Source organism: Drosophila arizonae, chromosome 2 (assembly GCF_054131065.1).
Source record: "Drosophila arizonae isolate 15081-1271.41 chromosome 2, UAZ_ARI_1.0, whole genome shotgun sequence".
Classification (NCBI taxonomy): domain Eukaryota; kingdom Metazoa; phylum Arthropoda; class Insecta; order Diptera; family Drosophilidae; genus Drosophila; species Drosophila arizonae.
In genome coordinates this window covers 31140912-31151645 of record NC_142922.1, presented here as the reverse complement: position 1 = coordinate 31151645, position 10734 = coordinate 31140912, and the positions used below count along the sequence as shown (strand labels likewise).

The 10734-nt window shown below is 39.8% G+C and overlaps 2 protein-coding genes across 4 annotated transcripts; one reads left to right on the top strand and one right to left on the bottom strand.

The window, feature by feature from the left end:
* The first annotated feature begins 1011 nt into the window (after positions 1 to 1011).
* Positions 1012 to 2568, top strand: LOC108609351 (uncharacterized). Its single transcript, XM_018001132.2, has 2 exons — positions 1012 to 1160; positions 1245 to 2568. The coding sequence occupies exons 1-2, from the start codon at positions 1155 to 1157 to the stop codon at positions 2457 to 2459; spliced, it is 1221 nt and encodes a 406-aa protein (XP_017856621.1). The 5' UTR covers positions 1012 to 1154; the 3' UTR covers positions 2460 to 2568.
* Positions 2569 to 4137: 1569 nt separating this feature from the next.
* Positions 4138 to 10046, bottom strand: Glys (glycogen [starch] synthase). Of its 3 annotated transcripts, none has more exons than XM_018000413.2 (5): positions 9889 to 10046; positions 6285 to 7258; positions 5318 to 6185; positions 5112 to 5247; positions 4138 to 4860 (listed from the first exon to the last, which is right to left on the bottom strand). In XM_018000413.2, the coding sequence occupies exons 2-5, from the start codon at positions 7256 to 7258 to the stop codon at positions 4769 to 4771; spliced, it is 2070 nt and encodes a 689-aa protein (XP_017855902.1). In that variant the 5' UTR covers positions 9889 to 10046; the 3' UTR covers positions 4138 to 4768. The 3 variants fall into 3 exon arrangements, with proteins under 3 accessions (XP_017855902.1, XP_089318913.1, XP_017855899.1); XM_089462787.1 differs by lacking the exon at positions 9889 to 10046 and adding an exon at positions 9204 to 9846; XM_018000410.2 differs by lacking the exon at positions 9889 to 10046 and adding an exon at positions 7372 to 7529.
* Positions 10047 to 10734: the final 688 nt, after the last annotated feature.

Genomic DNA, 10734 nt, shown 5'->3' with positions numbered 1-10734 from the left:
TTTGTTAATACGTAAACGTGATTAATAAATATACGTGTAAAGGTAAGCCAAATAATGAGCAATCGAATACAATATTACGTCACTGTTTATCACCAAACAGTTTTTCTACTTGATTTATTTAATTCAATTCATGTTTTCAAACGAGATTGTTTGGAGCAACGGAAGTAATTGAAAATACTTCTGCAAATGGTCAACAATTTAATTCCACATTCAAAATCAAAGGCCACGTTAACCAGATCCAGATGCTGTTTGTAGCATTAAAACACAATCATCCATGGCCACTAAACTTAAACAGTGTAAAATTATTATCTGGGATGAATGCACCATGGCACATAAGCATTCGCTGGAGGCAAAGCAACGCTTGTCGGGTTTATATAAAAACTATTATATAAAGAGGAAAGATCTTCTTGTTTGTTTCTTAGTGTTGAATATACCCCAAAACTACTGGAGCAATTAAAAGTATAGACTATAGAATATTTTCGAAAATGTAAGAAATAATAATATATTATATATTATAATAATATATTCAAAACAGTTTTTTTTTTTTAATTCCAAAAACTGCTAACGAGGGAATCATAAATACGTTTTCTAGGACGAAAGTCCACAGTCGAATTTTAGCTCTCTGAATTAGATCGTCTCCTAAATACGATCCACAAATTGAATGCTCACCTTTAATAAAAAATGAGAAAAGCATACCATCGACAGGCAGTCTTTTACCACCATCAATCTACTCACTGATATTGGGGATTATAGCTATTAAGTAAATGCAATGAATCGGTCAGAGTTTGTTTAATTAATTAAAATGCATGCTACAAACGTGCAAATAATATTTATAGGTATGTGTATGTACAAGATGTTTTGTTGCAGGAATATTAATAATGAATGTATGGGAGCTGCCGAAAAAGTCGCTCTCTCTCTATCTCCCGCGTTCTCTGTCTCTCTCTCTCTCTCTCTCTCTCTCTCTCTCGTTCACCGTGACGCTCAAATCAATAAATTTTGAAAGATAACGATATCTAATCTAAACTTGGTTAATAGTGACTGCATAGCGAGGCAATTCTACAGTAAAGTAAGTGAGTTCTCAGCTGTTAAACGAACCAGGAAATAAAGTTCTCTTTGACATATTCATACTTAGACTTTTCGAATCATTCCTGAAAATGAAGGTGAGCTGCAAAAGCTGAAGAAATTTTTGAACTACATTTGATAGGTGCAATCCGTATCTCATATAATTGATATTAATTTATTAGTCATGGGCTCTGCTGCTGTTGCTGGCTGTTGGCGGCGTGGTTAGTGCCGAGGACGCAAAGGAACCATCAACCGTCAAGGACACGATTGTGATACAAACGAAGCTCCAAAACTATGAAAAGCCCTCGCTGCGCGACTACAAGGAGTGTCAATCGAATCGACAGAGCTGCTTGGATATCTGCGCTGGCAGTGAAAAGTGCGAGCTAGAGTGCCCCCTCTGCCCGGAGCTGACGGAAGAGCCACTCCTAGTACACGGCATCAATGATACCAGCTACGTGGCACCTGCTCAACCCCCGCTGAATACCACCAACATCATCAAGCTAACGAATGAGATCACAAACATTATCAAGAACGATATCAAGGGTCGGAATGAGATAAATGTCCAGGTGCATCAGAATGTGTCCACGGTGGGCGGCCGGTTCGGTCTTGGCTACAATGAGCAGGGCTCCTGCTGCTATGTGGTGCAACGTGACCGCAGTTGTGAGCACCTGGAGCACTGCCAGGAGCGCTCACGACATCGCGTCTGTGGCGCACGATGCCGTGCGCGAGTGATGCATGCCAAACGCGTGCTGCAATGCGAGCAGGACCAGCCAGAAGAGTGCCACGAGACGGTGCAGTATGTGCCCATGCAGCGGCGCAAGTCGATAAAACGCACCAGTTTCCCATTTTTGCCCAACAACCAGCCACAAACACAATCCCAAGGATGTTACTACACAAACTCCTGTGGTCAGAATATTAACAGCGCGCGACCGAGACTCGACAACTGTCTGAAATGTCAGAATCTGGCCTATGGCTATGTCCTGCAGAGTGGCATCCCACTAGAGTGCATGGGTTGCTTTCCAAGCTATATGTCACAGGCTGTGCTGATGCCACAGCCTGTGATCTACCCACACTATTTCGGTCCCATTTTTGACTACAATTATCGGCCACAGCGTGAATCACAACCTGACGAAGAAGATCAATACACATATCCGCAGCAGGAGCAGGATTGGGAACACGATGATCAGGATATTGAAGATGGAGACAGAGACAGTGGCTGGGTTCTGAAGTCAGAGAAATGCATGGATCCTAGTGGAGAATTGGTGAACTGTAAGGATGGCCAATTGCCCCCAGCACACTTAGAGCGGAACAATTATCCTGACTACAATGTAGCTGCCCAACGCCGACGACGCCGTCATGGCAAGTTTATTCGTTCCCTTTACAGTCGTCGTGCCTAACAGGAGGTCACAAAGCTTATATTGAGAAGATAACCACCAATTTAGATTTTATTAATGCTTGAATTCGGAAAATTAGTCTATGACAATAAATAAAAAACTTTATTTTTCAGTGTTGGTATTTTGAGAATGGGCGATCCGGCTAGAATGATGGTGTTAAAATATACAGGCACTGACCAAAGAAAAACTGTGCATTAGATACTAGTCAACTTCGTATTTGCTCGGCTCAGTCTCTTGAGGCTAGATCAGGGGAAATATTGCGCGACAAAGTCGGTGCGCTGCAAGCGGTCAAAAGAAACGGTCTCATTCTTATATGAAGCACGGCTATGCACTATTTGCCTACTCTCTCTCTCTCACTCTATCTCTCTCTTTGGTCTCTCAAATCACCGAACTCAGCAGCGCACAAAAATTGAATTTTGTTCGCGATGATCCCAGCTCTTACCTTTTGAGTGAAGGGCATACCTAAATCATAAACGCGTTTGTCACGCTCATGCAAACAAAATGTAAGCGTTTCTATGGTTATTCGTGGTCAGTGATACAGGCAAAAGAAGGTGTGGCAAATCCTATAAAGTGCAAAGTAAAGTCTTCTTAATCAGGGCGACGAGAGTAGAAAGAGAGTATCGTCGATTTCAGAACCAACAAGTTGAAAGAGTTTTATGGCTGTACAATAAAATTAACTGTTTTTTTTTTCGAGATAGCAAATCCAATTTCAAGAATAGTTGCGTAATAATATAAAAGCTACTACAGTGGACCCTCTGTCAAGAAAATCATTTCGTTCCAGTTTCTTGAAAATAGTGACAAAAATACACCTATTTTGTTGTTTTACACGGCTGCATTTCGCATACAATAAAGGTTTTGGTTGTTATGTAAAATGCTCGTCCTCCGAGGCGTTCGTCAACCACTGTCTCGGATGTGACACATCGTCAGCGACTTCAACACGTAGCAATGTCATCAACATACATACATGACTAATGCAGAACCAATGATAAAGTGCTGCTTCTATTGAGTCAGATCCCTTAACTTTATCAATATTTCGCAATTTGCGAAAATCGATTATGATTATATTGCTGCGTGCAAGCACTCCAAACACAAAATTGGAAAATTCGGAAATTGAAAATGCTAAAATGTATGTATGTCCTTGTATAAATTCTTGATCAGGACGACCAGCTGAGTTGATTCAGCACAGTCCGTGTGTCCGTTTGTATGAATCCGTCGATATCAGAATTTGAGAAATTTTTCAAGTATGATTAATGTTGTCGTTTAGAAATCTTATCAAAACGGAAATATACATTCTTTATATATACTCATCTCGTACGTCCTTGGAGCTAGAGTCTTAAAAGTTGGCATTTACTTTAACGCTAATCTAATAGAATTTTGAATTTTGTCAAACCGGTGTCAAATTTCGCTGAACTCTTTTCATTTTAGTAGAAAATATAGATCACATTATCATATTCTTAAGAATTGCAATTAAATTTTTGTTTAAGATTAGATGTGACTAGATTAGGGTTGCTCTTACAGCGACATAGTTTAGGATTTGCAAATTATTCATTGATAGAGATGTGGTTTCGATGCTCGCCGATGTTGAGTGTTATTTATATCAATTTGATTATAAAAGTACGTATAAAAAGAACCCGTGATCTTCTGTCGTTCAGGTTATCTGCAAGTCGATAATATGAATATGTTTCGGTTTTGCTCAACTTTATTATGTTCGTTTTTATAATGTATGTAGCCCATTTATAAAAATTGTTGATGCAATATGAGGCAGTATATCATACGTTACTAATTGGGCGTAACTTAAGGGAATTTCCCTAAACGGTAAGCGTAACTCATTTAATTTATAGTTCAATACGTTCTTTGTCAAATATATATGTATTTCAATAAAGTGCAAATAACTTTCCGAATTGCCAGATGCCAGTGTGCCACGAGTTGCAGATAGGCCTTGCAATTACATAATGTGAGGTCAAGAGATTTCTGTGTATCTGTGTACCATAGTAATAATAATTTAATTGGTTTTGATAACATTTTGTTTGTGTGTGGGACTCATATCTGCTTAAAGACTAAACAACATTAAATAGAATCTTCTCATTTTGCATAAATATTCTCGAATTGTTCTAGCTGTTGCATATGAGCGTATAAATTTGTTTAAGAAAAACAGTTGAGGCATTAGGTAGACAGTTTCTTCGTGTGGGCATTGTCGTCTCATGGAGTACAGCGTGCCCTTTGAACATGTGAAATTACTAAACTTATGGTAATATTGCGCTGTATGAATTGTTCGTAAAGCCAGTTGCTGACGACCAGGAATTGGGTTTGGTTTACTTCATTCCCAGTTCCTTCAACTCAGTTTCCTCATCCACAGAGTCCTCCTCATCGGAGCCGTGCACCGAAGGTGCGGGTGTGGTATGCCCTATATTTAATATAGACGAAGAATAGTATTATTTACGTATATATAATATAATAATATCTAATTTATAATCAAGTGGTTTTGATATGATATATACTTTAAGTAAAGAAAAGTATCAAAACTCAACAAAGTTGACAACGCTCAATGATATTTGAAAGTCACCTAAACCTACCCATTGTGCAATCAAATCAATATGAAAGCGCAAGCGAGTTTTTTTTTTATCAATCCACCTTAAATGATTTATTGGGACTTACGCGATGAACTAGGACTTGGCGGCTCGCTGTGTGGACGAGAGAAGATTAGATTGTTGCGAGAGCCATACAAGGTGCTTTCGTCCACATAATCAGGATAGACAGCCTGCAAGGCCTTCACCCTAGCCTGTCTGTAATACTGCAGACATAGAGACAAAAATACAGATATGGACAGCTGTGTCGAGCAATGGTATTATTTGAATACATACAATGCCCAGTGTACGCCAATCAAGCAAATCGCTGAGGCGCTCTGTGCGATTACGCTGAATAATGCGCTGGCGACGATTTAAGCGGGAGAACTCCATCATGAAATTCGTCAGCTGCTGCACGCTGTTCTCTAGGCCAATATAACGACGATCGACAATGTAGATGCCATACGATTTTGGATCGCTGATGTGTTCCTGCATGAAGCAACCGAAACCAGATAGATTTGTGGTTACACTTGGTATGCCCATGACGGTACACTCGGCTGGCGTATAGCCCCACGGCTCGTAGTACGATGGGAAAACGCCCAAATGACAGCCGCGTACAAATTCCTCGTAGTCGATGCCGAAAAGCGGATTTGTTGAAGTCAGAAACTCCGGATGGAAGACCATTTTGACGCGATCGTGAACCGAGTTGAATAGCTGACAGCGCCGGATCGAGGACAGCACCGGATCGTTCCAATCATCAGCCACATTGTGCGTGGTCACTGGCGGCATCGAATCACGTTGCATAGCATACATGCAACGCTTGATCTTAACCAGATCATCCTTTTGCAGCAGCTCATCGGGGCCGGGTATGTGACCCTTAAGGCATGTATCGAACATCCGCTTGCCCACCGCCTGCTGAACATTGTTGATGGTGTCACGCAACTGCTTGATCACAGCATGGCCACGCAGTGAGTCGACATTAAAGTTGTTCGTCTTGGTGGGAAAGATAAGGAAGGCCACCACAGTGGTGTCCGGTTTCTCGTGCTTCAACATCGCGTTGAGGCGAGCCAGCGACTCAATGAATATGTCAGCGCCCTTATTACCAAACTCATAGCGGCCTGCAATGAAGAAGTACAGCGTCTTGTCCAAATCGAAATCGATGTGGCTGGAAAAAAGAAATTGCATTCAATTAAATTATGTAACTAATTTCATTTAATAAATTAATTAAAGTAGTAAGATCACCGACAGCAAACTTTCGACTCACCCATAGAAATGACCGCGCACGAACTCATTGATCTTTTCCTTGGCAACGGCATGCAAATTCTGGAACTCATGAATGGCCGAGAACTTTTTCACGTTCAAGCCATTGGGCGTGATTATATCAGGTTTGCGCTTGAGCAGATGCTCGGCCTCATAGCCCGTGATCTCCGATACGGTTGTGAAGACGTGGGCCAGGTGCGTGGCACCACGCTCCAGGCAATACCGATGATAGATTTGACGCTTGCCTGCCTCCTCGTCCACCGCAAACTTGTCCAGATTGTTGTAGAAATCGGTGTTGCCGGCGCATAAATATCGACCCAGAAGCGTGGCATGTGTGGTGAACACGGTGGCGATCTCAACGAGTCGTGTTCGCAACACAATCAAGCCTACGCCGGCTTGCCACTCATGAAAGTGAGCAACGATGCGCGGTGCACTGAGCTCATTGTTTTGGGAGTAGGCGATGGCAAAGTTGCGGAACTCCTCGAGAAACTCGGCAATCATGAAGCCCAAAATGATGGCATCGTTCGTCTCAATATCTAAATGGGGCACGCCAATGTTGCACTTCTCCCACATCTCAAGCTTAAACTGATCCAGCTTCCATGCGGCAGAGCCAATGTCAAACAGTATCAGCTGAGGATTCCCATCGACGAGCCAGCGACCGGTGTGAATTTTATAGCCTCTCGAGCGCAATGCGTTGACCGCATCCAAAAGCGGGTTGCCACGGGGAAACTCCATTTCTTCCATTTCAGTGCGTGCACACTGCTCCTTATAGGGACCCATCATGCACAGCTGCTCGCCCATCTCCTCGGTGGACACATACGCCTTGGAGCGTATCACTGTGTAAATGCCGCCCACTTTGTTGGCCACCTCCCATGCGACTTCGAAGTTCCAGCGATTCTCTCGCGATGCAATATCGCCGCGATCGAAGTAGTCCTTCAGGTCCGCGCCGGACTCCACTCGTGAAAATCGCCGATTCATCTACAGCAAAAAAACAAAAAATTAAATGAAATAAAATAGAAAAAATACCGAATTTAGTATGATTTGGGAAATTGAATAAGAATGGTTGTTGCTATATGCTATAATTGTGTAACCCGGAAGGTCATAGGTGAAGCATCTTGATCTTCAAAACGATAGGACATCTGGCGCCGCATTGTCATATTGCAGTGGCAGCTCCCAGACAACCTCCAAGTCCAGGCAATCGAAGCGTACTGATAATTCACACACAATTTAGCTTCTGCTTGCCCCAGATTATAAAGTTGTAAAGCTGTAAACTGTAAGCCTTAGCATTACACCGGCTCGCATCAACATCGGAGCTAACATTAACATCGGCATCAAACACAATAGACGGGAGTGACTGACTAGAAGATACCCTGTACCCCCTCTCAAGTTGCTATTGTACATATTTGACCGCTACGCAAAAACGTTTTTACACCAATAGAAATCTATATGTAAATACATATCATTCAGGAATTTACTCTCAATCCACTAACAATCACGTTTCACCATGTTTGCAGGCTTTCATTGAGTGAAGGGTATAACAACCCGGCAATCCCAACAATCTGGAGGTGTGCCCCAATGTTCGAGCTTTGAACTGATAGTTGACAATTGATAACAACGCATGTGCCTTTTCGCCCGCCTGCCAGTAGCACTGACTTTGTCATCGTTGTTGTTGTGCATTTACCGTCCAATTCGCAAATGCTATCGGCTATATTTAGGTTGGTTGGACATGAGCTATTAAAATATCTGACGCTGCCAATTTATTCATATATATTCATATATACATATAAATATATATGCCAACTTCCGTCATTGAATGAAATTTTGAAAACATATTGAATATTTTAATATTGCAAATTATATAACAGCAATTGGAAAATATTGAAAACAGTTGAATATATTATTATTATTACATAAATAATATATATACACCATTTATCAATTAATAATTTATTGGTTCATTCTTAAATTAATTTTCTAATCTTTAGCTGGAGCTTAACGCAGTAATTTAGCAAGCTGTTATTATTCACTAATTTTCAGCAAGTGTTTATACTAACTACTAACTCAACAGTTGCCATTTAGATCTGAAGACGTCATGACAAATGTTTCAACTAATATTTTACTTTGTATTTCTGGTGCACTGAATATAATATACACTTGCAAACGTATTGCACTGCCTAAAATTAAATTGGACTGCTTCAAAAAATATTCATAATTTGTCTATTAAATTTATATTTATTATTAAAGGGTAATTTATGTCGTGTTCATGATAATGAAGAATTTCAGGACTAGAAATATTAAAATATTGTTTGGATTAAAAATTTAAAATACATGCAAAAATTCATAATCGATTCTATGCTATTAAATATTTTAGCCAAAAATATCTTTCCATTTAAATTATCAATATGAAAATACTTTCCTTTATTAATTAATTATTATTTAATATTCTATAAACATTTTTATTTTTTTTGTTTACGTTTTCAAAATCGAGAGTTTTATTTATGATTACTATTTCGTATAGTGTTAGTACTTTTAGTGAAGCCAAATTTTCAATTGTTTTTCTAACAATCTTTTCATGGGGTCTGATTTATGCAATTCATTTATCTAATTTCCAAAGAATTAAGTGAGTATTATCTTCACTTATGCTTTTGTAGTACATTTTTGGTCTATGTATTGAATTACAGTTACGCTGGTCCCATACACAAATCTTGCACTTTTTTAATGCCCGATTTGTACGCATAAATTGAGAATTTGGAACTGTTTACCATTTAAAATTAGATAACAATAATTATTTAGTATATAATTGAAAGTATAAGTTAGTGGGCATCAAGAAAAAAAAACCAATAATAATTTGTATGTTTAGGAAAAATTTAACAATAAAAAGTGAATAATTGCTCCTCCTTTGGCACATGTTCAATTTGCTTACGCTTTTATTGAATTAAATTTTTGTATTTCAACTGATGAGTGTGAATGGTGAGACGAGGCGTCTCTTGCACGCGCAACCTGAATGTGTATGTATGTACATACATACACACAGGCAGCACATAAAGATTCGAACTTTGGCTGCGCGGCTGTCTTCTTCGCCTTTGCCTTGCCTTTGCTATTGCCCGGCGCGGTCGACGGTACCGTCGCCGGCGACGTCACCAATATCGGCTGCAAGAACTTCAACAACAACAACCGCACAACGCAGTGGTATATACACAACATATGTATGTATGTGAGGCAGGCAGTGCCTGTATTTTTGTTATTCATTGCCGAGCGCAGAGACAAGAAGCGTAAAAGTCAAATAAAGGTCAGTGGCTGCGTCGCTGTCGCCGCTGTGAGGGCAGAGCATTAAAAATGTTCACTATTGTTGGTAGTTTCTTAGGTGTTTTACTCGCTCAACAAGTCTAACTTGATAATTTTGTTGTTGGATTCGTTCACACGAAGGAATATTGCTAAATGGCAGCAGTGGTGCGGCTTATCAGCGTTTTGTTTATGTTTCACCGTTTATATTATTATGTCGGCGTTGGCGCCGACGGCTATATAGCGATAATGAATTTGTTATCATATGTGTATAAATGCACACGCGCAGCTGTTAATTTATAAAATTTTACGCAAAACTCATTCACCTTACAGCCGTCGTCGTTGTAAGCAGGTACAAACAAAACAAACAACTGGCGGGTAGTGTTGTTCAGTCATTTAAATAGCCGAGCGGTGGCAACACCACTTGTTCGGTATCGATAACAATATCATGGATGCAGAATATATTATGTACTGTTTCCTAGATTTTGCCTATTATTTCCTATATTATATATATTTATTTTATTTATTTTTATTTATTGTCTGCATACAAGGTTAAAAAGGTGTTTATTGTATTGAATATATATTGTATCCCTGGCTTGCAGAGTTGCCATATAATAAGTGGGGATGATTTCATATCAATGAGCCTTAGAAGTGGACTAAGGCGCGAACTTTTAAAAAGCTACCAATTGATAAGAATTCAAGGTTCCGTCTTCGCTACCATGATTGAACTAATCGTCTTAGTGTTTGTGTTGATTGCGTCACATTTCACCTCGCAATTTTTCATAAAAGCTCATATTTCAAATATGTCCAACGCCAGTCGTAACCTTGCTCTATAAACAATTTAATATCATTTATGGCGCTTGCTCGCTCGCTTAACCTCAATTATTGCCCAGCACAAACACGCAAATTCCATAGTTCTGGGCATAATTAAAATACACAAACCACTTGCACTATAAGAAAACTTCAATTGATTTTCAACTTCATTGTCTAATAAATTGAGCTGACGGAGGAGTTGGTAATTGGGCTACCGCGGTATTCGTTACTAGCTCATTATTATACCCTGAACCCATTTTCAATGGGAAATCAGGGTATAATGGTTTTGTTGAAATGTATGTAACAGGCAGAAGGAGGCGTGGCAGACCCCACAAAGTATATATATTCTTGATCAGGGC